Source organism: Lepus europaeus, chromosome X (genome assembly GCF_033115175.1).
Source record: "Lepus europaeus isolate LE1 chromosome X, mLepTim1.pri, whole genome shotgun sequence".
Taxonomy (NCBI): domain Eukaryota; kingdom Metazoa; phylum Chordata; class Mammalia; order Lagomorpha; family Leporidae; genus Lepus; species Lepus europaeus.
In genome coordinates, this window is record NC_084850.1 from 43,056,580 (window position 1) to 43,083,273 (window position 26,694).

The 26,694-nt window shown below is 46.5% G+C and overlaps 2 protein-coding genes across 9 annotated transcripts; one reads left to right on the plus strand and one right to left on the minus strand.

The window, feature by feature from the left end:
- Positions 1-12,659: 12,659 nt before the first annotated feature.
- On the minus strand, positions 12,660-15,513 carry ARMCX6 (armadillo repeat containing X-linked 6). Of its 6 annotated transcripts, XR_009865010.1 has the most exons (5): positions 15,399-15,513; positions 14,991-15,072; positions 14,554-14,750; positions 13,067-14,251; positions 12,660-12,793 (listed from the first exon to the last, which is right to left on the minus strand). XR_009865010.1 is itself a non-coding variant. In XM_062183286.1 (4 exons), exon 4 carries the CDS (start codon positions 14,105-14,107, stop codon positions 13,250-13,252), a length of 858 nt encoding a protein of 285 aa, XP_062039270.1. In that variant the 5' UTR covers positions 14,108-14,251; positions 14,554-14,633; positions 14,991-15,072; positions 15,399-15,513; the 3' UTR covers positions 12,660-13,249. The 6 variants fall into 6 exon arrangements, 5 of the variants coding, with proteins under 5 accessions (XP_062039270.1, XP_062039267.1, XP_062039266.1 ...); XM_062183286.1 differs by having other exon boundaries at positions 12,660-14,251; positions 14,554-14,633; XM_062183283.1 differs by having other exon boundaries at positions 12,660-14,251; positions 14,554-14,678.
- A 5,561-nt stretch (positions 15,514-21,074) lies between these two features.
- ARMCX3 (armadillo repeat containing X-linked 3) lies at positions 21,075-25,749 on the plus strand. Of its 3 annotated transcripts, none has more exons than XM_062183925.1 (5): positions 21,075-21,210; positions 21,725-21,832; positions 22,103-22,163; positions 22,429-22,494; positions 22,765-25,749. In XM_062183925.1, the coding sequence occupies exon 5, from the start codon at positions 22,903-22,905 to the stop codon at positions 24,040-24,042; it is 1,140 nt and encodes a 379-aa protein (XP_062039909.1). In that variant the 5' UTR covers positions 21,075-21,210; positions 21,725-21,832; positions 22,103-22,163; positions 22,429-22,494; positions 22,765-22,902; the 3' UTR covers positions 24,043-25,749. The 3 variants fall into 3 exon arrangements, with proteins under 3 accessions (XP_062039909.1, XP_062039908.1, XP_062039910.1); XM_062183924.1 differs by having other exon boundaries at positions 21,764-21,832; XM_062183926.1 differs by lacking the exon at positions 21,725-21,832.
- The last annotated feature ends 945 nt before the right edge of the window (positions 25,750-26,694 follow it).

A 26,694-nucleotide genomic window follows, 5' to 3' on the forward strand; every position in this document is an offset into this window, starting at 1 on the left:
GCCGGTGCTGCAGGCGGAGGATTAGCCAAGTGAGCCACGGGGCTGGCCAACATGTGGTTTCAAGTAGATTTTCTATTTAATTTTCCCTAAATGCCCACTTAATTACATTAATGTCATTTATTGCAGACCCAACCTGTGTATTTTAATTGAAACTGCATTAACTTTGTGGTTTAAAGTTTGAATTGGCATCCTTGGAATTTTCCCAAGTAGGAATAATCAATTAGACTTTTCTTGGTCATTTATGATTTCTACTTCACAAAGACATTTCATATTTCTTTTGGGGATTATACCTAAATATTTATCTGTTTTTGTGCATTGATACAGTCTTTACTTTTTCCTGCAATGCTATGGTACTTTGAATCCACTGACTTTATTCCCTGTACCATCACCCTGGACATATCTGTATTTTTCTGTTTTGACAACAGCAGTGAAAAAAGTGGACACTCAAGTGCCTTCCCACTGTGAGTTTCAAACTGATGGCAAAGGGAAAAGGACGAAGCATTTGGACCTATTGTTCCACCAATGCTCTTTCCTCAGATCTCTACCTAAAGAACTGTTCCCTTCTTTCATTCTACTTTCCTCCCCTTTTCCCCAAGTCACCTGGCAATGGAGTAGTCCAAGCTAGTTCTTCTGGTTTATTCAATCATGTTCCTTTCATCCCTGGCAAGGTCCCCATTAAGCGTAGCCATCAGTGTTCTATTGTTCTTTGTTCTTGGATGTCTGGCTATGGGATGATCTTGAAGAAAGGAAAGGCAATTTGATGGCTCAAGTTATTACCACAAATAAGCACTCTTAAATAACCTTGTCAAACAATCCCTCTTTGAAGAAATATTTGCATCTCACAAAGACCAATTGTCAATGTGTAAACCTACATCCAGAGTTCTGTGGGGTTTTTTTCCCCTATTCAGATCTTTAAATTGGATAATAGATGAAGTTGGTGACTCTCTCAACTGGGAGTGTGGGAGTAAAGGAAGTGGTGGGAATGTTGTCACCAGTCTTTTCTCTCCTCATTTTCTAGTCTACCACTTAAGCTGTTCCATATTGGACCTAATACTTTTACAGCGCGTGCATGTGGGTGTCAAAAACCAGTAACCCCAAAGTCTTTAAATTTCTCAGGAATTTCTCTGTATTTAATACCCGCTCCCCTATAGGATTTCAATCTGGGAATTAATTTGAAGCAGGAGACATGATGTTGGCTGTTTTGTCTTCCTCTACTCTCTTTCCTCTCAATAAAATTCCTCTCTACTGACTATTTCCTTTATGTCCTGGATTCTCACTCCCCATGGCTTGTAGGAAGATCTATGGTCAGAGTTTTTCAAACCTGGTTGCACATATGCAATGGGAGCTTTTGGAGTTTAGGAAAACTCCAAATTGATGGCTATAAATTTTAAAAATCAGCTTGGAGAACTCAAAGATACTTGTGCAAGGTATACAAAGTACCCTGTTTCTCTGCTAGTGAGGTTATCGTTCTGGTAGCTTAAACTTCATGATGAATAATGAGAATGAGAAGTGACAACAGGGGCCAAGTTGGCAACCAGAACATTGCCTGTATGTTTGCTTCAGTCCCCAGCGGGATAGAACAAAGAGAAATACACGCGGAATGAGGAAACTCTAAAAAGCACATTATCAGGCACCTCACATAACACATTATCCACAAGACTGGAAGAAAACAAGTCAACTAATTCTTCACATTTCTTCTTAAGATTGAGTTTAATTTATTATAGATGAACACACATCCTAGTCATTCAAAATTCAAATCATAACAATGAGTATACATTAAAAATCTCCCTTTAACCCCATTCTTTCACTAACTAGTCAGTTATCCCCCAACAAAAACGGTATTATCAGGTTCTTGCACATCATTGCAGAGATATTGTGTAAATAACCTTATCAATTCTCAGATATCACTACATAAAATATTTGCTTTTATTTCATAGCCAAATAGTATTTTATTGCATGAATATATTGAATTTTTTAGTCTATCTCTTATTTGTGGATATTTAGTGTTTTTCCATTTTCTTACTATTACAAATAATGCTTCAATTATCAACTTTATACAATTTCTTTTTCATCCCTTCTTCCTTTTCTATTTCCATCTATTCAATTTTAGCTGATTGGATTATGTTTTTTAGTGTTTATCTTTGTACTATCCAATATCTTTTACCTCCATTGCCATATTTGTCTACTTTAGATGGTGCTTTTTGACCCTAATTACCAAGGATAAGGAAATCAATACCTTTTGAAAATTTCCTCTCCCAATTGTTAGTTATATAACTCCTACCGGGCTGGATTTACTGCCATTACATTTATTCTGTAACCATAATCACAGCATTTGTTTTGGACTTAGTCCGAAATTTACATACATTTGCCACCCATTTGTCACCGATTAGTGTTTTTCTGTGCTGTGATCCTGCCAGCTTTGCCTTCATCCCTGTGACTGCTAAACTTCTTTCACCACATTCTTTCCTAAGGCCTGATATCTCACATTTCATCTCATTTTTATCTTGTCATCTCCTTCTTGAGTTCTTGCCTATTTGATTGCTTCATTAAAACATTCAAATTCATAGGAAATATTTGGTTAAAATTTTCATGTACTTTAAGTAACATTTTTCAGATGAGCTTTCTTCATCTGCCATCTATTTTCCACATTTATTTTCTCCCTTTTTTCATGTAGAGCCTGTGTTTACCTCTTATGCCAGTTCCATTTTGATTCCATACCTTTAAGGAATATTGAGTTTTCTTGAGCCAGTTATTTGCTGAAGATCCATTTAGAACTGGAGCCAGAGTTGCCTTCCTTGACACCAACAATTTTCCTTATGGTCCAAGCTGTTAGAGAGAAGTAGCTGCGAGACTGGTAGACGTGTAGTCTCTCCTCTCCCCTGATCTCAGGGCAGTCACCTCCAGTACTACCAAGGGTACAGATTGCTTCCTGTATACATGACCTGTCTCTGATTTCTTCTTTAGCCCAGTATTTGCTGCTTATAACACAATAGAGTCCACTGAGACTTCTGCTGTCAATTTGTGCATGCTTCTTATCGAAAATTTCAGAAATATATATACAGCCTCTCCCTTTTCTGGAATGTTGTGTTATCTAGTGACTGACTCAAGAATGCCACTATGGAGTTCCTGGAAAATTAACTGAACAGCCCGTCAAGCATAAAACCAATTTACAGGTCCATGGAGATGCTCTCTGTGAGAGAGCCAGAGCCCAGTAGACTGACAGGCTTGATTTGGACAGAGCCTCTAATATGGCCCAGAAAAGCAAACACCTCCACCTTCTCTGCCAGCCTTCCTGAGCATTCTCCCTATACTGCAGAGTGGAGCAAAGAAATTCACAGCAAACATAATTTTTTCCAGTCCTTACAACCGAGCTCAGGCCTACTAAGAGAAAATCCAGTTAACATCAAATAAGCTTAAATAACCCTCTACCCAGTGCATTTTCAGTTGAGGTGGCTTTCCATGATTAATTTTCATAGCATTCATCACACTAATTGTATTTCCTGTTTCCTTTGACTGTATTCCCCATTAGATGATAAGCACTATGAACACAGGAATAGTGCCTGTTTTGTTTACTGTTTGATCTCCAGCTACTTGGCACATAAATAGTACTCAGTATCTATTCAATTTGATTGTCCAGTGTTCAAGCTAAAATTCTGTTTCTGAGCAGTAGTTCATGCTGCACTACATATTTTGTAAATAGTTTCAACAGATGTGAATTATGGGGGTTGGTGTTGTGGCACAGCGGGTTAAGCTGCCACCTGCAATGCTGGCATCCCACATGGATACCAGTTTGAGTCAGTCTACTCCACTTCCAGTCCAGCTCCCTGATAATAGCCTGGGAAAGCAGCAGAAGATGGTCCAAGTGTTTGGGCCCCTGTACCCACACTGGAGACCCGGTTGAAGCTCCTGGCTCTTGGCTTCAGCCTGGCCCAGCCCTGGCCGTTGTGATCATTTGGAATGGATGAAAGAACTTGTGTCTTTAGTTCTCTCTCTGTAACTCTGTCTTTCAAATAAATTAATCTTTTTTAAAAATAAAACAAAATAGATGTGAATTATTTTATAAAGACAACATTTGTTTTTAAAAATGTGTTAAACATTATTTACAGCTCAATTAACTTAAAAATGTATATGTCTTAAGAAGACTGCAGTAGGGGCTGGCCCTGTGGCATAGCAGGTAAAGCCACAGCCTGCAGTGCGGGTATCCCATGTGGGTGCCTGTTCAAATCCCGGTTGTTCCACTTTTGATCCAGCTCTCTGCTATGGCCTGGGAAAGCAGTAGAAAATAGCCCAAGTCCTTGGGCCCCTGCACCCATGTGGGAGACCCAGAAGAAGCTCCTGGCTCCTGGCTCCTGGCTTCAGATCAGCCCAGCTCTGGCCATTGCAGCCATTTGGGGAGTGAACTAGCAGATGGAAGACCTCATTCTCTGTCTCTCCCTCTCTTTGTCTGTAACTCTGCTTCTTAAATAAATAAAATCTTTAAAAAAATTTAGTATTTATCAGTGCAATACATATATTTTATAACAAAACAATTAGTGTAGAATTCATGATGAAAATAAAGAATTTCTCCCTCTGTGCACTTCCCTAGCCTCAATCCGATTCTCTAGAGTGGTAACTTTTCTTAACTTTCCTGACTTTGACGCCTTCTGATACAGTAGTTGTCAGCAGGGGGCACTTTTGCCCCACAAGTGATATTTGTCATAGTTTGCAGACAGTTTTGGTTGGCATAAGTGAAATAACTTGTGTGTAGAGACCAGAGATTCTACAGTGCACAAGATCATCCCTGGCCCAAAGTTTTAATAGTTCTAAAGTTGAGAATCCATAGCCTTTTGGTTATCTTCAAAACTCCGAAAATACATTTATACCCCTAATGACTTTCTGATATGAAAATAGGACACTATTGCTCATTTATATAACCATCCTTCCTGCCCCTCTCTTATTCCAAGATTGATATTTTAGTTTAATCATACAGTCCACAAATTTTTATGAGCACTGTCGTATGTCAGGATGATCCAAAGCATTCGGAATTCAGGAGGGAGCGAGAAAGACAATCCTTTGTATTAGTCCCCTTCCTATAATTCTAGCAAAATCCCCAAGGCTGGGTAGCTTAAAAAGAAAAGAGGTCTATTTAGCTCACAGTTTTGGAAGCTGAAAGCCCAGTCAGCATTGTGTTTGGTCTGAAGAGGGCACCCTCTGACTGTATCACATCATCGCAGATGAGAGAGAGAGAGAGAGAGAGAGAGAGAGAGAGAGAGAGAGAGAGAGAAGTAACCAGAATGTGGGAAGGAGCCAAACTTGCTCTTTTCTAAGAAGTCACTCTCTTGAGGACAGCTAGGTTCCCATGAGAACAACTTAATCTCTTCCTAGCATAGCATCCTTAGTAAGACCTAACGACAACCTCTCCCTAGGCCCACAGCCTCTCACATCTTCACCCTGGGGATCAACCTTCCGGTGAATGAGCTCCTGGGAGAGGCACTTAACCATGTCCCAACCACAGCGGCCCTTATTAAGTCTGCTTTCTTGTGGAGGAAGTAGACAATAAAAGTCAATTAAATAAAGCAGCTGATTTTAACTTTAAATCGATACACAGAAAATTTTGATTTCAGAAACTTCTACCAGTTTACTTTGCCTTTTGTACAATGAGGGTAGCCAGCTCTGCTGTTCTTTCTTCTACCTTTTATCATCTTCTTCTATGTCCTGCATGCTGCCAGCTACACTTTTATTAAGACTCGTGCCTACTTGAAATCTCATTCCCACAAGTGCTAGGTGAATCATTTTCTAAAACTATACCAGATGGGTTCAAGCACTAGGACACTGCATGGCTCGGCCATGAGTGGCATTTAAATCACCATAATCATCTAAATGCTGTTCGTGATTTTTCTGTGTCTAGCCTTGAATGCAGGAAGTTCTAACGGGAGGCTTGGTCGTTAAAGAACAGAGTGTAAAAGTAAGTGGAACTTGGAGGCGTGAAGTGGAGACCTCAGTACATTTCTTCTATTAGAAGGGCAAACTTTCTTTGATTTCAAAAGTCCATGAAAAAAAGTTAATTTTTTTTAACTCCATGAAGGTACCTCTTGATAATGATATCCCCTCACTAGTGTTTGAATCCCTGATACTTTCACAGCCTAGGCCTGTCTTGGTAATGTTACATTTATATTCATTTGGTTACTTCAGACTGTTCTGGAAGCCAAGTAGCCATGGTCTTCATATATATATATATATTTTTTTTTTTTCTAGTGTGGTAGACCTAGGTGCAAGATATAAATCAACTACATCAGTTTGTATTTACCTGAATTCCTCTTACTAACTTGGGAGCGAGTTCTAGCCTGCTCCTTCCTATCTGGCATGGTCTGGTTCCAGGGACACTTGAGATTAGACTGTTATGGTTGCTTTAAAATGGTCTAGGACCCAAGGTCAAGGTTCTTCTGTCACTTATTACATTCAAGACTCAATAAGGGGGCTGACATTGCACCACTGCTTACAATATTGGCATCCCTTGAGGGAGCGCTGATTCCAGTCTGGTTGCTCCCCTTCTGATCCAGCTCCCTACTAATATGCCTAGAAAGCAGTGGAAGATGGCCTAAGTGCGTGGGACCCTGCCACCCACGTGGGAGACCCTGATGGAGTTCCAGGCTCCTGGCTTTGGCCTGATATTTGGGGAGTTAACCAGCAGATGGAAGATCTCCCCCCCCCCTCATCTCCCCTACTCTCTGTCACTCTGCTTTTCAAATAAATAAATAAATCTTTAAAAATAAATAAAAATTTTAAAAGACTCACTAGGTTTTTTTCCCTTGCATTCCATGAAATGATGGACTCCTTCTGTATCTTAATTTACTGAACTTTTGGAACAAGTATACCTTTTTGTTTTGTCTATTGTCTATTGCTGCATAAAAAAGCATTCCAAAACTTAGCAGCTTAGAGGGGACAGCCAAGCAGGGTCAGCAACATTGCAGGCAGAACTGTAAATGTCTTGTTAGAGATGCCACCTGCCTTTACCTGGCCAGCTCTCCTCCCAGGCCAGCCAAGTAATGAAAGTCAACAGAGTGCCTTCCCCTAGGAGCTTCACACCTCCCTTAGGATATACCCCATGTGAAGAGATAGATTGGTCTGGGCCTCTTCACTTACAAGGCCTAAAGCCCACCAGATTATTATCAAGCCCCTTCTGTCAGGTTCTATTTGCCTCTCAATCAGAAAACTTCATTGTAGCTTAGACAGCACCTTTCTTAGCTCCTCTAATAATAACTCTGTCCTTTGTTCTAGACCCTGTCTAGTGTACTTGGGCCTCATTCCTTTGTAATCATAACCTCTACTCTACCACCAATGGCTCTACTCCCAACCTGTGTGTACTGATGGTCCTCTTCCCCACTTAATGCTGTATAATTGTTCAAACCTGGTAAATGCCACTCTTAGGATCATTGGTTACTATCCTCACTCTGTCTTTTATGACCTTGTCTAAATATGATCAGAGTCGGCAAACTTGGAAGGCTTCCATAGCCTTGGCAACTCATGACGACAGCCTAGGGTGGTTACTGGCACCATAAACTAGAGTGTCAATTTGTTGGGTCAACAACAGGAGCCACTGTGCACTTGCTCCTCATGTGGGATCTCTGTCCCTAATGTGCTGTACATTGTGATTTAATGCTACAACTAGTACTCAAACAGTATGTTTCACTTTGTGTTTCTATGTGTGTGCAAACTGTTGAAATCTTTATACTAAATTGATCTTCTGTATATAAAGAGAATTGAAAATGAAAAAAAAACTTAGCAGCTTAAAAAAAGCCATCTTATTTGCCTGTTGTTTTGTGGATCAGCAATTTGTAGTAGGTTTACATGGTCTGTTTTTCTGCTATTCTTGCCTGAGGTCCCTTATGTAGCTACAAACAACTGGCAGATCAGCTGGGAACTGATTCTTCCTGTAGTTAGGGTTACCATGCACAGTAAAAGGAAGTTATAGGATGCCCAGTTAAATATGAATTCACTAAATAATTCGTTTTTTTAAAGTATAAGTTATGTCTCATGCCATATTGGGGACTATATACATATACATATAATTTTGTTTTATAGTCAGCTGAAATTCAAATATAAATGAGTCCTATATTTGACCTTTCAACCCTGTCTGGAGGTCCTCAGTTGGAACAGTTCACTTTTGTTCTACCTGGTCTCATCCTCCATAGATCAGCCTGAGCAGAAAAAGTGCCAGCTCGGGTCTCGTCTCTGGTCATGTTTGCTGTGTTTAAGCTGCCTGAGGCAGGTTGGAATGGGACTACACAATGGTATGGATACCAGGAGGCATGGTTCATTGAAGGCCATTACTATAGTATTTTCTTAGAGGTTCTTCTGTTAATTTTGCTTTCCTTATTTGCCTTTATCACATCTTCCGGTTTCTGTAACCTCTCAATTCAATGTATCAAGTCCCCTTTTATTGCTGATTTCACTCCCTACACTAAATCATCTGGCATCCTGCTCCACTTTGGTCTGCTCAGAGTCTGCTGTTTGTAATCTTGATTGCTTTCCCAAGTTGGTGTCACTATTTCCTGGATTTCAGATTTACCTTCGAACTGCGTGCTAACTCATTGTGTTAGAGTACATGCTTCAATAACTTCCAAAGAGCAAGGTAAAGCCGCTGCCTGCTGGCATCCCATATGGGCGCTGGTTCGAGTCCTGGCTGCTCCTCTTCTGATCCAGCTCTCTGCTGTGGCCTGGGAAAGCAGTGGAAGATGGCTCAAGTCCTTGGGCCCCTGCACCCGCGTGGGAGACCTGGAAGAAGTTCCTGGCTCCTGGCTTCGGATCGGTGCAGCTCTGGCCATTGCAGCCAATTGGGAAGTGAACCAGCAGATGGAAGACTTCTCTCTCTCTCTCTCTCTCTCTCTCTCTCTCTCTCTGCCTCTCCTTCTCTCTCTGTGTCACTCTGACTTTCAAATAAACAAATAAATCTTTAAAAAAAAAAAGAACAAGGTAAAATATATGAGTACTTTCAGTCCTGAAAACATCTTTATTGTCATTACACCACTGCTTGATTGTATGTTTGGGGATAGAACTCAAGAGCAAAACATGTTCTCTAAGGATTTCAGCATCTATACATTGACATTTAGCATAAAGTATTATGAATAACAAATCGGATGCCAATATGGTTTGCAAGTGATTTCCTCCTCTGGCAAATTTTTAAGGTCTCCTTTTAATTTTAATATTCTAAAATTTCTTGAGGGTACGGCTAGGTGAAGATGTTTTTTGTTGAATGTGTTGGGCACAGAACATGTCTTTAGTTACAAACGCATAATACAAACAAAAATAATTATAATCAATGTATACATCATCCATAATTAACAAACATTGCAACTTTGCTGTATTTGTTTATAATATTTTTCTTAATAGATAAAATTAAGCAACATGTCTTGTTCATATCATATTTTGCTGAAGTCCCTCCCCTGAGGCAATTGATTCTGCAAAATTAACGCACACCTTTCAGTGCCCATGTTTATTTTGCTACAAATATATGTATCCCAATAATATGCAATAGTGTTTCACCTGTTCAAAATTATATAAATGGCATTATACCTTATCTTTCTGTAAACTATTTTACTCTACATTAGGACTCTGAGAATTGTGTAGTTGATATAGTTCACTCATTTTTGTGGCTTTATAAATTCTATTATACAAATATATGACATTATTTATTTGGAAACCTCCAGCAAACCTCAACCTTACAGTGAAACATCGACCATTCAAATGAGAACCAAGACAAATACGCAGTGTATCCTCAGTACTGGTGCGCTGGAGGTCCTCGACACTGCAATGAGATAAGTAAAAGAAGTGATCTATGAATTACTGAATAGGAAGAGGTAAACTGTCATAATTTGCTAACTATGTCTACTTAAGTCAGAGAGAAAAAAAGAGGTAAAATAATGCAGTTAATAAGCGAGTTCACCAAAAGAAGATGACAATGCTGTATCAATAGCTTTTATACAAAACAATAAGAATTATTTCTTAATAAATTTATTTGTGAATGGGAAATGCATACGTGAGTACAAAATGAAAGAGGCACAAAGGACAGAAAGAGATAATTCATGCTTTTATTACCTTTCTTGTGCAAATCCAATAAAACCTGCCGGCGGGGGGGAAAAAGCTATGCTTTTCTTTGTGCATCTTTCAGGAAATATTCTGCACTATCTTAGGAAATGTATGATCACATATGCTGACAAATGATGCTACAAAATGTGTATAAAATACTAATAATATACAAAACACATTATTCCACAACTTGGCTTTGTCCTACACGCACATAGTAATTCGGGAGAGACAAGAGAACAGTGCAAATCTCTTATGGTGCTGAAGTCAGCAGAGTGAGGACTGCTGAGCTCCCTGTGGGCTGGAAGACACCGGAAGAAGCTATCTAGCACTGAAGGCTGCTCACAGGCACCCGTGTGGCCCTCCCCACTGACCCTGCGCCACCTGCCTTAGGCCAGCCAGTGAACTGAGGCTCCCCCAACTCAGACAGAGGGTCCTGGGGGAAAGGGCTGAGCCACAGAAGGGTCTTAAACACAAGAAGCCACGGAGGGTGGCATGCTGGGCACAGTGCCTGCGCATCTCAGCATGCGCCCCACAGTAGCCTGAGAATGGGGCGCTCGGCCAGCGGTGCGGGCTCCTTGCTTATCCACCCGGGAGCAGAAGTCCGGTCCCATCCTGGGCTGGCAGCTGGCCAAGAGTAAAGCCCAGGTAGGTCACCGACGTCACAGTTCTAAGGAAGTCGCAGAAGGCTCGGGAAGCTGTCCAGCAGACTCTGCGTATCAGGGAGGGGGGAGGGTGTGTCTAAGGCGGGACTAGAGCAGAGGCGGCCAGCAGAAAGCAGCCTGCAGGGTAGAAAGGAGGCCGCGAGCTTAGTGTGCAGACAAGTGGTAGAGGGCGAGCAGACAGAAGACAGGCACACGCACACGCACACGCACAGAGCATGTGTCCTGGACAGGGACGGGGCAGGGGCTGCCCTCCACCGGGCTGTGCTGGAGCCAGGGCTGGTGACCACCTGCCTCTGACACCCAGCAGGAGCTCCTGGGAGAGAGCCTGGAGCCAGTGCCCACCCCACCTGCCAGCTGTGGAGCTAAGGCTGGACATGACTTGGCAAGGGCTGTGCCGCTCTATGGGTGACACCGTAGTGGTGGCAACGGCTTTGAGAGTGACACGCAGGACCCTGCTGAAGATGCAGCCTCGAGATGAGACGGGGCGAGCCCGCTGGCAGGCTCCATGTCTGCACCGTTGTGTGCTCTGTCCTGGAGGGGGTGGGCTGGGGCAGCAGCCCCCTGAGTCACAGGGACAGGAAGCAGGCTGGAGAGAGCTGTGAGAGCTGGTGGGGCAGGCGGTACCTAGCGGCACCACCCATCATGGCAGCAGTGAGATGGGGAAGAACAAACCAGGGCCTGCAGTGCACGAAGCACACACAGCTCAGGCTGGAGTGGCGCCTCCCAGGCAGGGCAGCTCCCCTCAGACTGTGGCAGGCTCGCACTGACCTCCACGAGGAAGCCCAGGAAGGCTGGCTTGTTCTGTTCTGGGAGCGATGGCTCTGTGCTGTTTTCATTTGCCATCACCTCTGTGTGTTGGTTGGGGCAGGGGGAGGGGACCCGTAATCTCCCCAGTGCCCAAACACCTCCGTGTGTTGATGAGGGCCCAGGTGGCAGGCATGCTCCCAGAATCCAATGGGACTGGGGCTGGTGACCGGCACCAACCCAAGCAGGCAAGGGGTGAGGGCTAGGACCAAGGCTTCCACCGGTAGACACAGTGGTGCTTCAGGACGGCAGTGCTAGCAAGTGGAAGGGAGGGCTGTGACTTGAGCCCAGACGGCGAGTGGAGTCGCTTGGCTGCAGGCGGGCAGGCCTGGGTCAGAGCTGCTCAGGGGATGGGGAAGAACGCCTGTGATGCCCTCTCAGAGGCAGGAGTGTGCCAGGGTCTCTAGCATCAAGTGCTTGACAGGTGGAGCAGGGCAGGCCAAGGGCAACTGGGGAGTGTGCAGGGGCGTGGGGAGAGCATGTGAACTCCCTGGGGACCATAAGCTGGGAAGCAGAACAGCCTCAGCCTTGGTGTCTGGATCCCAGAGCCAGGAGGTGTCCCTTAGACAGCACTGGCCAAAGAGGCCCCCCTGGGAAAGCGGTGGCATGCAGGGAAGGCCTCCTGGAACAATGATGGCCCCGCCACACTGGCGCTGGCTCCCAAGAAACGGGTGGTCCCATCAACAGCTGTTAGGAACCAGGAGGAATTTCTGGGTCCAGCCAAGGAAGACCCAGCAGGTTTAACCTTGGGAAAGGCGGGTCTTAGTGTCCGCAGTCACCACTAGCCACTTGCAAGCCATGCGAAGTACAAGGGCCTGGGGAGAGGCAGCATCTCCCCACCCCCCATTCCTGGCTGGAGGGTTTCCCAGTGTTGGTCAGGCAGGGGACCTGGCAGGTGCATGGGCCGCTTTGGGTGCTGGATGGTAGGAGCAGGAGAGCTGGAACCCACCTGGAACCTAAGCTCAGGAAAGGGAGAAGACGAGAGAAGCCCAGAGAGGAGAGGTGAGCGAAAGCGAGGCGAGGCAAGGCTCTGTGTGGAGAGGAACAGGCACAAGGCGTCCTGCATCTTTTTGTTTCTCCTCATGCACACTGGAAGCTCAAAGACCAGGGCCACGGCTTTTTGTTTGTTTGGTTTTTGCCAGTGAAAGCACACTTTATTGATGATACACAGATGCAGACTTGGGTGGGGGAGGCTGGGGGCAATAAGGTAGCTAGAAGGGCAGCGTACTCTTGGGATGGCCAGGTTCGTCATCCCCGCGCTCCTGTAGAAGAGAGAGTCAAGGCAAACCCATTCACCCAAGCGGCAACAAACGCATTTTCAGCTCAAGCTCACGACTGCGTCTGGTCTCTGCAGAGCGGCTCTGCTTAGGCAGCGGCAGCACTCCTGATGCTGGAAGCAGATGTCCTTTATCCACAGCTGGCAACCAAAGTGATCCCTTTAGCACACCAGAGGGCTGCTAGGGAGGAACGGGCCGTGCACATTGCCTGCAGACTGCAAAACCAGGAAGTGACTGCAGGCTCTGTGGAGCCCCCACCTGGCCAGTGAGAGTGTGGTCCTCGATGAAGCCACTGCAGCGTTCACCCAAGTGATGTGGTGACCGGCTGAGGCTGCCTCCTCTGAAGCACCCACTGCAGATTCTCTGACAGCTGCAAACCTCGTGGGCTCTGGGCGGCTGGAGGGGGGCGGCATCCAGTCTCATCGCACCTGAGACGGACATTTAATGGGCAGGGGTGTGCAGGAGCAGCCCTGGGTTTGCACTGAGGGCTAAGAGGACCATGAATGGGAACAGCATGTGGAAACCCAGCCGTTCTCCCGCCAGCGCTGGCTTTTTAGACAAACCCATCTGCGGTTTCGAAGCCTGAACCTCGACCGGTCCACTTCCCTCTGGTATCAAAGGAAACTGCAAGTCTGTAATGGACTTGGCAAGCATGTCATGAATAACCGTCACACTTATGAACAAACTGAGTCCGGCCTGCTGCAGATACACTTTGGTGATGGACGTCTTAATCTGGCCCTGACTTTGAATGCTGGCACGGGAGCTTCCCAGGGCACACAAAGCCTGCTCCCTGAAGGTGCCCTGGGGAGTGGGAATCGGGTTTCCAGCCCTTGAGAGGCTGGCCAAATGACTATCGATACCGTGGCTAAGGGCAAAGCCAGCATCCTGGCGCTCCGTCAGTCCCTGAATGAACGGACACTTGTAGTGGCGAAGACTGACATGTTTACAGCTCTGAGCACTCCAGGTATTTTTATGTTCATAGGGGAAAGGTCGTTGTTTTGTTGGGTGTGCTCTGCTGGCCTTGCCCCCACCTGAGGGTCTGTCCTCGGTGCCACCTGGGGCCCCGGGGTCAGTCCATTCCCCATCCTCACTCCAAGGCCGAGCCATAGTCGTGAAATCAAACCAAATCTCGGGGTCTTCCTCATCCGGGTCCTGATCATCATCCCATTCCTCTTCCTCCTCCTCCTCTGAGTTGTCACTCTCATTTCTTCCTATGGTCAATTTGTAAACACAGTAGCAAGCACCAGCCCCAATCATCAATCCTGCGGCCATCCAACCCACTTCCCGGGCCCGTCCCATGCTCAGGTCCGTGCCAGCCTTGGGGCAGGACAGGAGAGTGTTTGGCTCCACCTGATTGAAGAGGACTTAGGGCCAGAATGTGTAACGTACGAGGGTAGCAGTCTTCAGCCTCTGCCAGGCTCCTGCAGCTCTCTTGAGAAGAATCTGTAGGCAAAAAAGAGGATTAGGGTTTTAGACTGTGCCTGGTTATATGGTTCACCAGAGAGACTGGGTGGAGTGCTAGTTTGGGGAAAAGGTGGATTATTAGGAAATTTTTTAAAATTATTTTTGGTTCTGCATTCCCCAATCTAAACTCAGGATCCACAATTTCTCTTTCAGTTCCCAGCGATGGGACTGCCTTACCATACCCAAAAGGGTGACAGTGAGATCAGAACCCTTAGGCAGACTTTCCCTTCACCTCACAAACCTCCACCCTCAAAGATCCCTGAGCAGTTTCTCCCACCAACCTCTACCGAAGTCAGGCCAGTGCCTTCTGTCCTCGCCTTCTGTTGTCAGTGTTTCCTCCACAGTGATATGGGGACAGAGTCTGGCAGAAGGACGAATGGAAAGACAGGTAGGCAGCCACGGAGAACTGAAAGTGTAGTGGATGGATGAGCACTGAGGCCGTTTAAGTCCCAATATCCGCTCTTGTGAATCTGAGGTCCTTGAGTTGAAAATATTTCTCACTGACTTTCCCAATGCGGGCTTCCCCCCGCCCCACTTGTCGTCCGCCATTTCCCCAGCAAAGGCCGCCACACCCCTTTCCCTGCACCGAAACGGGAGGGGGTGTGGAGAAAGAAAGGGCCAGGAGAGGGCGACTCGGACCCGGCCCGCACAGATCCCAGTCCCCCTTCCCCCACCACCTTCAGCCAGAGTCCCGAGCTAAGCCCACCTTCACACCGACCTGCACGGTTCCCACCGAAGCAGTCTGCTCCTTCTCTCGCCGAGACTTGTGCCGCGATCTACAGGCCAACAGACCTATACACCTGCAAACGCACAGGGGCCCGAGGGGCACACGGTGCTTGGTGGACGGATCAGTACCTGGGACATGGTGCCCCGATTGTAGAACCTTTATTTCCTGGGAGTCTCGGGAACCGCCATTCACTGCCCTTACCCCCACCTGAAGCCCGCCACTAATCTCTACTAAAAAGGAGCACGGGGTGGGGTGGGGTGGGGTTGGGGGACCCTATTTAGAAAGTACACGAGAAAGGAACACAGCTCCGATCCGCCCGAACTTGGATCCGCAACGCTCAGGGCCCTCTCCCATCCCACCCCACCCCCACTTCCCAGCAGCGCTCACCCTCGCACCTACCCGCGCGGTCCGGGGCTCCTTTCCTTCTCCCTTTACCCGCCTGCAGAGTAATAGGGGGCTGGTACCCAGACAGAGGCGACTAGCTGGACTTCTGCTCAAGGCGGCTCTTGGTCACGTGACGGACACGTCACCAGTGAGCTCTGGCCCCCAATCTCCACTCCCACAAGCTGTGCGGCAGGCGCCCGCCTGCCCTGTACCTCCCCCCAGCACGCTGGGCCCTGACACCCTTTCTCCCTCTGACAATACCAGAAAGTAGGAGGGGCCGTGTTTCGCTGGTGATTGAACTCGACTGTTTCTCATTACAGCAAATTGAGGCATCTTTTCCTGCGTCTACTCCTCGCTTACACTTCTGGGGGAATTCTCATCCTTTTCTGGGTCCCGAAACTCCTGCACCCCCTTCGTTAATTTCTGCAGCTTTCACATTCAATCTCTGCACCAAAATTCGAGGGTCGGAGAGCAGAAAAGAAAGCCTAGGTAGCAGTGAGATTTTTGTTCATACCTTTGTTATATGTATGGTCTCTTTTGTTCTTTCTTTTTGTTGATTCAAGCTGCAATATTTTGTAATCAGAATATACAATAAAACTATTTGCACTGCAAAAAAAAAATAAAATTTCTTCTAAGAAATGTGTAATGTTACAAAGATTTTCCACCTACTAAGGAAGCCTTGTTGATTTGCTAAAGTGAATTTGTACCACATTGAAAATATTTTCTTGTGCCTGAACAGGAAATAGCAGCTTTAAAAAGCTTATTAAAATTAAAATCTTAAAACATGTTCTTACAAACAAAACCGGTATGCTTTCAACATGATTTATAAACTGATGGCTAGATAAATGAATGTGTAGTGGGAAAGTGGATGTTCTAATTGTGACCATTTTAGATAACCCTAGTCCCTTTCCTCCTCCTGGCTCAACTCATAGAATTAGGTATTAGATGACAGAGCCCTTCGTAGAAGACTGCTTGATGGCTTCCACTCTTGCTTCAGCGGATCCCAACTACAGATGAAACTTGCATATTCAGAGAATTTCACAAATTACTAACCTCACAGATTACTCTGCTTTCCAGTCGAAGGACATTATTTAAAATCTTGTCTGCAGTTTCACGATGCGACCTATAAGTCACCCAGAAATTAGAGAATTTCCTGCTATCTCATGGAGGAAAATGAGACTTCCTAGAGGGGTTGTTCATTCCATGATGGCACGGAGGGGGGCACTCTCCCCTCTCCCCAGTGTCTGCCCTCCCTGCCCTGTGTCAGCCAGGCGGTGGGGAGTGCTCAGCACTTCCGTGGAGACGGTGCTGAGGGTCTGGGGGTGACTGCGCCTCCTGCAACATCCCTGACATCCGCGTCACTTTCTCTTCACCAGTGGGAGGACGAGGGCCGGGACCCCAAGCAGTGGCCAGGAGAAAGGGACCTTTTCATCCCGTGCCTCTGGTTACTGCTGCACTGCACTCGGCCCGGCTGTACAAGCCCCTCAGAAGAATGCCCAGCACTCAGCGCCAAAGTATGCTGAAGTCAGTCCCCAGACATCCACCTGTCCCCGCGGGGAAGTCAGACTCTAAATATAGCCCCTCCAGGCAGCCTCCTTCTTAGAACACTGAAATGTGACACCCCAGCTGGAGGGCCCCTGAGAGGAGCCCCCCGCTGTGTGGAGGAGGCCCCTTCAGTGCCTGGCTGGTGAATATTCAGAACCCAAGAACCTGGCACAGCTTTCTGGGCTTGCCCACAAGTGTATGGTCCACATTCCCACAAACATCGTACCTCCCAGCCTGCTACAGATCTACCTCATTTTTCTCACCATCAGCCCTGTATGCTGTTCTTTTCGTGGCCCTTTATCTCCCGATTTTAGACAATGAATTCTGTTCATGAAGCCTGACTCACAGACCGCTCAGACTCAACTGTCTCTTGTTCAGTTTGGGCTGTTAGGTACTTACACTTTGGTTCATATGTGAAGACACACATTAGGAAAAACTAAGGAGTGTGGAAAGCTTGCCAGAGACAGATGCTTTGGTGTCCTAGACATGGGTGCTTTGAAAACACAGATTTGTTTGCAGCACACTTAGCCAGACTTCAAGGATACTCCCATCTCTCTTCACCGCTGTAAAATACTTCCCCTTTGGCCGGCGCCGTGGCTTAACAGGCTAATCATCTGCCTTGCGGCGCCGGCACACCGGGTTCTAGTCCCGGTTGGGGCGCCGGATTCTATCCCAGTTGCCCCTCTTCCAGGCCAGTTCTCTGCTATGGCCTGGGAAGGCAGTGGAGGATGGCCCAAGTCCTTGGGCCCTGCACCCGCATGGGAGACCAGGAGAAGCACCTGGCTCCTGGCTTCGGATCAGTGTGGTACGCCAGCCACAGTGGCCATTGGAGGGTAAACCAACGGCAAAAAGGAAGACCTTTCTCGTTGTCTCTCTCTCTCACTGTCCACTCTGCCTGTCAAAAAATAAAAAAATAAATAAAAATAAAAAAAAAATACTTCCCCCTTTGATCTACCCTCCAATTCTTTCCATGTATACCCCCTGAGCACCATTCGCTCAGTTTGTCAGGGCTTTCTGGATTTGAATCCACTCCCTCTCCAAAGTGTTTTAAGTCCCCTGGGCATTACAATTCAGTTCTTTCGCCTTTTTGTCGCTCTGACCCACCATTCCTACCAAGGAACCTGAGGAGAATTTAACAGCTGCTTAGTTCTTCATCATACATCCACCAGTGAAGAAGAAGTCTGGCACTTATTTAAAGACATGTTACATGCCTGACATCCATTCTCAAAAGTGAAAAAGGAAAATGTTTAAGCAAGTCTCAGGCAACCTGTTAAAAGTTCCTGAGTCTGCTAAAGACTATGTGAAGCTGCTGCTCAAAGGAACCTCTTGGTTTAAAACAGCTTAAGTTGGGGCCAACTCTGTGGTGTAGTAGGTAAAGCCACTGCCTGCAGTGCCGGCATCCCATACAGGCGCCAGTTCAAGTCTGGGCTGCTCTACTTCCAATTCAGATCTCTGCTGTGGCCTGGGAAAGCAGTGGAAGATGGCCCAAGTCCTCGGGCCCCTGCACCCGTGTGGGAGACCTGGAAGAAGCTCCTGGCTCCTGGCTTCAGATCCGCCATTTGGGGAGTGAACCAGTGGATGGAAGACCTCTGTGTCTGCCTCTCTGTAACTCTGCCTTTCAAATAAATAAATAAATCTTTAAAAAAAAACAGCTTAAGTCACATGTGATATGCGACTTATATAGCATTCAGAAACAGAAAGCATTGACAGATGGTAACACTAATGGGATTGTGGCAGGTGAAAAAATAAAATATAGAAGATTGTTATCATGAAAAGATATATTACTTTTTGTATTGTGTGTGTGTGTAACTGTCTTGTTAAGGCTGTTGGGTTGCAAACAACAGAAAGGAAACCTACTTAGTGCAGGCAGGGAATGTTGAAGACCAGGAGCAGCTCAAAGGGGTCTAGGTAGGAAGACTTGATGGTCTTTTCAGGAGGCTGTCAGTCCACTGATTTTCAGGGATTTATTTCTGATCAAAATTCAAATTTTCTTGAGAGAGCTTTTGATTGGTCTGCTTGGACGCACAATGCCCAGCCTATTGCTGGGAAAATCGCAGGTTATGGAAAATGTAAATGCACTTTCTTTCTTTTCTCAGAAAGTAATGGAAACTGTTGCAGATGTTTTACTTGGGATGCTGAGCCCGTATGCAGCCGTCACGGAGGTTCTGGGAGCCTATGCGCCACAGCATGCCAGTGTAGTTTCCACAGGAGCTGAGCGTTGCAAAGGCACCCTGATGAAATGGGGATGCTCAAGGTAGTCCTTGGAGCCGAGGCCACCTGGCTTCCCTGACAAGACTCCATAAGGCTGCATCCGTATTGGGGGTCTCATCCTCAGTCTCGCGTGATTTTGTTTGTATGCTGAAAGCAGATGGCTCTCTGAAGGAGAGAGTGCCATTCATAGAGACTCAGACGTAAATCTGGTCATGGGTCTGAACGCTCAAACCGGTGGGTCTCTGCATTCTCTCTCTTTCAGTAGGGCACTGGAGAATGCTAAGTCTCACCAGGAGCAACAACTGAATCATTTACCCAGAGAAATACAACTGTCAGGGGAGCTGGAGTTTCTTGTCAGTCTTCCCTGTCCATTCTCTCCCCCATAGACAAGGGAGCCGCAACTTCAGGACGTTGCTTGGTGAACTTGGGACAAGAGCAAGGACATTTGTTCCCCTTGAGAAGTGGCTTTCAGTGCAGGAAGCCTGAAGTGCTCTTATACATCAGGGGCATGCCTCTGCCAGGGAACGCAGAATGTTCGTTCAGCTCAGCCCTTGTGTTCCATCCCCTCTGCAGAGTGTTTGGGTGGGCAGTCTGAACACTTTCCTCTCACTCTCCTTTTCATATATTCCTCTGCCCGAATAGGCCCCTTCATTGCACATGACTTTTGTTCAAACACAGAATTGTAGTGTGTGTTTGGTTTCTGTTCACTAAATTTCAATCATGTTCTCGTACTGCTTCCCAGAAGTGACACCGATGTGAATTTTCCTGGATGCTTGCCTGTTCCCAAACTCCCCCATCTCTTGGTTGACTCCCATAGTGCCCGTGGATTTTAACTCATACTCAGAAAACTGTTATGGAATATCTCACTGAAGAGCTCAGGTTCAGAAAAACTATTTTACTCTTATTTATCGTGTTGTTTTTGCATTGCGTATTAGTTATACGTTGTTCGTTTGCAAGCAACTGAAGCCAAATGTGCTTAATTTAAACAGTGAGAGATACAATTATTTTATTCCTTTTCTTACTTTAGAAAATTTACATGCTAGATGGCAGGTGAATTGTGGCATTCGTCAAACCATGCCCAGTTAAGTCCATCCTGGTCCTTACTATTCTTCTAACACCTATTTCATTTACAGAGAATATTCTCTATTTGTACCCAAGTATATTTGTTCACATCTTTGGTAGATCGCTCAGTCAGTGTGCGTGCCTTTCTATCGCATAGATTTCTATCACATAGATTTCTGCTCGCTCTTTTCTGTGTCACTGACTCCAGAGGTCTCAGCGCCTGCTTCAGGGTCGTGTGATGTGCTAGGCCCCAGAAGACATGAGGGCTGCTTTGAGTGAAGTGTTTAGCATTCTCTGCCAAGTGAGACTATGTGGGACTTTTGAAGGCCGCCATCCAACATCACTCCCCCACCTCCACGCCTGTTTTTTTCCTAAAATGAAAATAGCTTTTTGGGATTTTTTTTTTCTCATAAAAAGAAGGCTGGCTGGAGGTGGAGGAGCGCCAAACAAAAATAACAAAAAAGTAGTAAGAAAGTGAAAAAAACACACTCTCATTCCGGGTTTCCTTTTCTGATTGCTTGTTCGTTTCAGATGTGGGACTAGATTTCAGAGGAAATGGTAGACATTAATAGCTGGGAGGAGGGGAGGTGGAGGGAGACGCTGCTGTCCCAGGAACCTTAGGGAAGGGAGAGGCGATTTTTTCAAGAAAGTACAAGTGGCCGGCAGCCCCAGGGGAAGATGCTATCCCTTTCTGGTAATCCGAGGAAGGGAAACACAACCACAGGGAGATGGGATTATCGAAGAAGAAAGAGTAATAGGGCCTAGTGTGGGGGAGGGAAGAGAGGGGGGCGGGCCCTCTTCTGCCGCACTGCTGGTGGGAGGAGAAATTGGGGACCCGAGTTGGTGGATGACGTAGCTGTCACGTGACCCAGAGCTGACGTGTGCAGAAGTCCTTCTTGTCCTGGTCGTTGTTCCCGTCTGAGTACCAGCTTCCCTTTTGCCTTGAGGGCGGGCGGGCCTGCGGCAGAGGGAAGGAGGAGGAGAAGGAAATCGTCCCGGATCCCTGCAGGTCAGTGACTGGGAGATTCCATACAGAGCGGGTGACCGAGGGCGTAGGGCGGAGACCGTCGCGGGTCCGGAGGCGCCTCCGTCGTCTCTCCTGCTCGTTGCCCGCTTTCCAAGGCGTACGTCCTGCCCGCAGCTTATTTCGATGCTGCGGAACGGTGAGCAGGGGGTTGTTTGGGGAGGAGCCCAGAGAAAGCCGGAGAGGGGAATCTGCCGGGAGCCGAGGCCCGCAATCGGGAAAGGGAGCTGTGTGGCCTGGGTGTTGTCCCCGGTCTATCAGGACGGTGCCGGCGGGGAAAGGCTGCACATGGGGGTGCGGCAGGGGTGGTGGGGTACAACGTGATGTGTCAGCAGAACCCGGAGAGGGGTAACAGGGGTGGGAAACCCTTGGCAACCAGGCCTCCGTATTAGGAAGGAGTTTCGTGTTCTGGGGAGTGGTCCGTCCACCAAACACGCAGTAGCTGCTGTGTCCCGTCTTTGCCCGTGGCTGCGGCTTCCTGACCTGGTTCTGCCTCTAGAGGGTCCGAGGCTCTGCTCGGTGACCAGGCTTTCCTTAGGTTGCGGCACAACGCCAGGCAAGAGGAGAGGAAGGAAATTAACCCGGATCGGTGAAGGTCGATTTGAGGGTAAGATCTAGGGACCCTAGGAGGGCTGAGAGTGGGGGGTGGGAGAAGCTAGAGAAGGGAATAATCTAGGTTGAGCTCTGAGTGTGAGTGTGTTTCTCGCACTCCACAGACTGTGGAGAAATGGCGTGCGGTGTGTGTGTGTGTGTGTGTTGTGTGTGCGTGGGGGGGGGGGGGTCGGATGACAGCAGGGAAACCTATCAGAGAGTTTGTTCGTAATCCTCCTCTCTCAACAGCACTTAGTCCCTATGTTTTCGATCTGTCATCCTGCAGGTCTGCTGTAGCAGGTGGCACCGTTTGAAGCAAGGGAGGAACTTTCCGTGGATCAGAAGAGGTCGGTGTAGGCGTGGGGGCTGCCTGGGATGGGGGAGGGGTTGGCAATCAGCCGCCCTTTGCACAGGTTCACCCAATCCTGCTGATTTTCCTTACGTCCCTCCCATTTCAGGTTAGGGAGGGGGCAAGCATGTGCAGTGTTTTGGATGGCGCAGTGATGTTAAAAAAAAAAATCCGACAACCTGGGTGCTGAATCAGGCAAGCGACAGATGAACAGTCAGAATCCATCATGCCCTCTGTTCTCACTGGCTCCATTCTCTCTGCAGATCGGAGAGATTGCTGGGTGTGGCACACCTCCAGGGAAGGGCGAGCAAAGTGCCTGTCTTGAGGAGGTTAGTGCGAGGGCGCTGTTTCCTGGGAATGTCTTAGATCGTGGGGACTGATGCTCCAGCAGAGGCTGAGGCCCGCATTGCCAGCATCTCAGATCAGGGTGGGAATGGGCTGGGCGGGGGTAGGGAGAGGTTGAAATGAAAGGAATAGAGATTTGGCAACCATCTGCATTTTCTCCCCCAGCATTCACCTGCTCTTCTCCCAGCCCTCCCTGCATGGGGCAACGCAAACAAAAGAGAAACTCAAACTCTGTTTCCTTCCTTCACCACCAGGTCTCCCTCCAGAACAAGTCATTGAAGTGGCTGAAGACCCTCACCCTCCACAGGCCTGCACCCAGGCCCACAGCCCTCTCCCCCCACCCTGAGTGACTACCCTATTTGTTGGTCCCTGCTATCGCCAGGGACGATTGCATGGGCTACGCCAGGAAAGTAGGCTGGGTGACTGCAGGCCTAGTGATTGGAGCTGGTGCCTGCTATTGCATTTATAGACTGACCCGGGGAAGAAAACAGAACAAGGAGAAGATGGCTGAGGGGGGGCCTGGGGATGTCGATGATGCTGGGGACTGTATGGGGGCCAGGTACAATGACTGGTCCGACGATGATGATGACAGCAATGAGAGCAAGAGCATAGTGTGGTATCCACCCTGGGCCCGGATTGGGACTGAGGCTGGGACCAGAGCTAGGGCCAGAGCAAGGGCCAGGGCCACCCGAGCGCGGCGCGCTGTCCAGAAACGGGCCTCCCCTAATTCAGATGATACCATTCTGTCCCCCCAAGAGCTGCAGAAAGTTCTTTGCTTGGTTGAGATGTCTGAAAAGCCTTACATTCTTGAAGCGGCTTTAATTGCTCTGGGTAACAATGCCGCTTATGCATTTAACAGAGATATTATTCGTGATTTGGGTGGTCTCCCCATTGTTGCCAAGATCCTCAATACTCGGGACCCCATAGTTAAGGAAAAGGCTTTGATTGTCCTGAACAACTTGAGTGTGAATACTGAAAATCAGCGCAGGCTTAAGATATACATGAATCAAGTGTGTGACGACACAGTCACTTCTCGCTTGAACTCCTCTGTGCAGCTGGCTGGCCTAAGGTTGCTTACAAATATGACTGTTACTAACGAATATCAGCACATGCTTGCTAATTCCATTTCAGACTTCGTTCGTTTGTTCTCAGCGGGAAATGAAGAAACCAAACTGCAGGTTTTGAAACTCCTTCTGAATTTGGCTGAAAATCCAGCCATGGCTAGAGACCTTTTCAGGGCCCAAGTACCATCTTCACTGGGCTCCCTCTTTAATAAGAAGGAGAACAAAGAGATTATTCTGAAACTTCTGATCATATTTGAGAATATCATTGACAACTTTAAATGGGATGAAAACGAGCTTACTCAGAATCAGTTTGGGGAAGGTTCACTTTTTGTCTTTTTAAAAGAATTTCAGGTGTGTGCTGATAAGGTTCTGGGGATAGAAAGTCACCATGATTTTTTGGTGAAGGTAAAAGTTGGAAAATTCATGGCTAAACTGGCTGAGCATATGTTCCCAAAGGGTCAGGAATAAATAACTTCTGAATTTTGTAGTTTGGAAGCAGCACACATTGTAAACTATTCCTTTTCTCCACCTTGTTTATATGGTAAAGGAATCCTTTTGGCTGTCAATTTGGAATAACGAATATCATACCGTATCGTCAGTGCTGACATCTAACCTAGTTGGACTTCAGGTTTTAGCTGGATGAATGAATATCACTACTTGTTCTGAAAACATGTTTGTTGCTTTTTACTTCGCAGCCTAGATTGCAATATTTTTACTATTTCCTCTGCATAAGTGACAGTGAACCAATTCTTCATTAAGTAAGCTCCCTTCTGTCATTTGCATTGGTGTATCATTAATAAAGTTGTGTGTTAATGTTGGAATGGCAAAAAGAATGAAAGAAGAAAGAAACTCGCCTTGTCCTTCGGTTGATAATCTAGTTGGAGAGGTAAGAAATATAGCAAAACCAAAGATAGCCTAGGCTATCTAGAACCATAATCTTCACTGTCAGAGGTGCGTCCTCAGAGCACAGAGCAGGCCCAGGCTGTTGTGTAATACACTGCCTGGGGGAGGCAGCCACTGCAGATGAGTCCTGAGGGGTAGGGTGGCTGCGCATTCCGCAAGACAGGACTGAGGGAGGAATGGTAGGAGAAAGGCATTGCGGTAGGAACCTTCTTCCTGTGACAGTCAGCTTTGAACGGAGATTGTGGAAGAGTAAATGAGTTGGGAAAACTGGGAGAAACCAGTTGTGGAGGGCTGTTCGACTGTTACCCCATTGGACACCGAAAGCCACTGAGTGTTTTTGGCCAGAAAATAATTGGGAGCCATATAAAAGTTCCCACTTTCCCCTCAATACTCCACAGTGTCAATGAGAGTGTGGCGAAATGTGCCCTCTTAAACCCTGGTGGTGACTATTTGGTACTCCATATCATAAGCCTTAAAATATGGGAACACATTGTCCTGAGCAGTAATTGAATAATTGACCAAAGATGGCATGTCTCAGGCTCTTCATCCTGGCTCTGTCTCATGTAGTAAAAATTGGAAACTACTTCAGTGTCTAGCACACTGGATTAGTTGAATCCGTTTAAGGAATATTCACACAGTAGGGTATGGTAAATATGGCGGTGAAAATCTATATTGCCGGGAAAGATATCCATCATGCATTGTTAAGTGAGAAAGATGGGCTAGTTAGTACTGTTCATACAGGAGTCCAGGTTTTGAAAATAATAAAACAGGTTTAAAAGACACTAAAAACTCTGGAATTAAAAACACCAAAATAGTAGCAGTAGGTATCTGGGTGAAAAGATAATGACTGATCTTAACTTTTTTACTTTTTGTTCATCTATGTGTTCTTACTATCTAAAATGAATATACTATCTAAAAGGAAATTTTTGTAAAATGAAAATATTGAGAATGAAGCAGATTGATTAGAGCATAAACTGAGTGGAAAAAATATTTAGATTAAAAAAGAGGTGAGTTGAAGTTTTCCTCCTTGAAATGATAGACGAGTGGTGGAGGCTTAATATGAGTTATTGTGAGGACTAAATGAGATAATATACACAAGGTACTGACCATGTTCTGACACATAGCAGTTAATCAAGAAAGTGAGCAGTTTTAAGTACCTAGAATGCAGGATTGATAGTTTGTTGGCTGAACTTTGTTTTGCTGGGGGCATTCTGCCATGTTTTGGTGTCATTTAATAAATAATAACAATAAAGGTTAACATTTATTAAGTGACTACTGTGTAGAGTTCTGTCATTTATACAAGGCAGCTGTTAAAATAATTTCTCAAAGGAGTAGAGTTTTCTTTCTTTTTGGAGGACTTACACTGTTTCCTCAGAAATGATCTCACCAACCTCCACAGTATATTCCTTGTTGGTTTGGGATGTGAGGCCAGGAAAGGGTAAAACTCTCTGTGCAGTTATGACCTGGTTTTAGCCCCACGTTTCCATATTGTTCCCCTATTCCAGTGTTGTCTTGAGAGGAACAGGGATTGGTTGGTTTAAATTTGTTGGGTATGGTGAAGGAAAAAAGAATGAACATTTTGTTTGCTTCTATTGTGAAGTGAGAGAAAAAGGGGAGGATGTATCCATTTAAAATAAATTGAGTTTGAGGTACCCTATTATTTTTAAAGAGATTTCTTTTTTTGGAATGCAGAATGAGAGGGAAGAAGGGAAAAGAGAGGGAGACTGTGAGAGAAGAGAAAATCTTCCATCTTCTGGTTCTCTCCCTAAATGGCCTGGAACCTAGAAATCCATCCAGGACTCCCACGTGGGTGGTAGGGGCCCAAGCACTTGAGCCATCTTCCACTATCGTCCCAGGCACTGTAGCAGAGAGCTGGATTTTAGATGGAACAGCTGGGACTCAACTGGCCCTCCATACGGGACGGGGCCCAGATGTTCCAGTGGCTTAATCCACTATGCCAAAATGCTGACGACCCTATTGTCATTTGAATGTATTGCTCTGGCCCTCCAGAGAAGACCAGGCCATAAAGAAGGGTTTGAGAGCCAGGACAGGCTAGATAGTAACTGAGGACATGGGAGCAGATGTGACGGAAGGTACAGAATCAGAGCGGAGAGCTGCAAAAAGCAAGAAACAAAAACCTACAGAGACTAGCAGCCGAGGAGAGGCACACAAAATGGAAATCATATGTATACCCCTCCAGACACTTTCACTATCCTT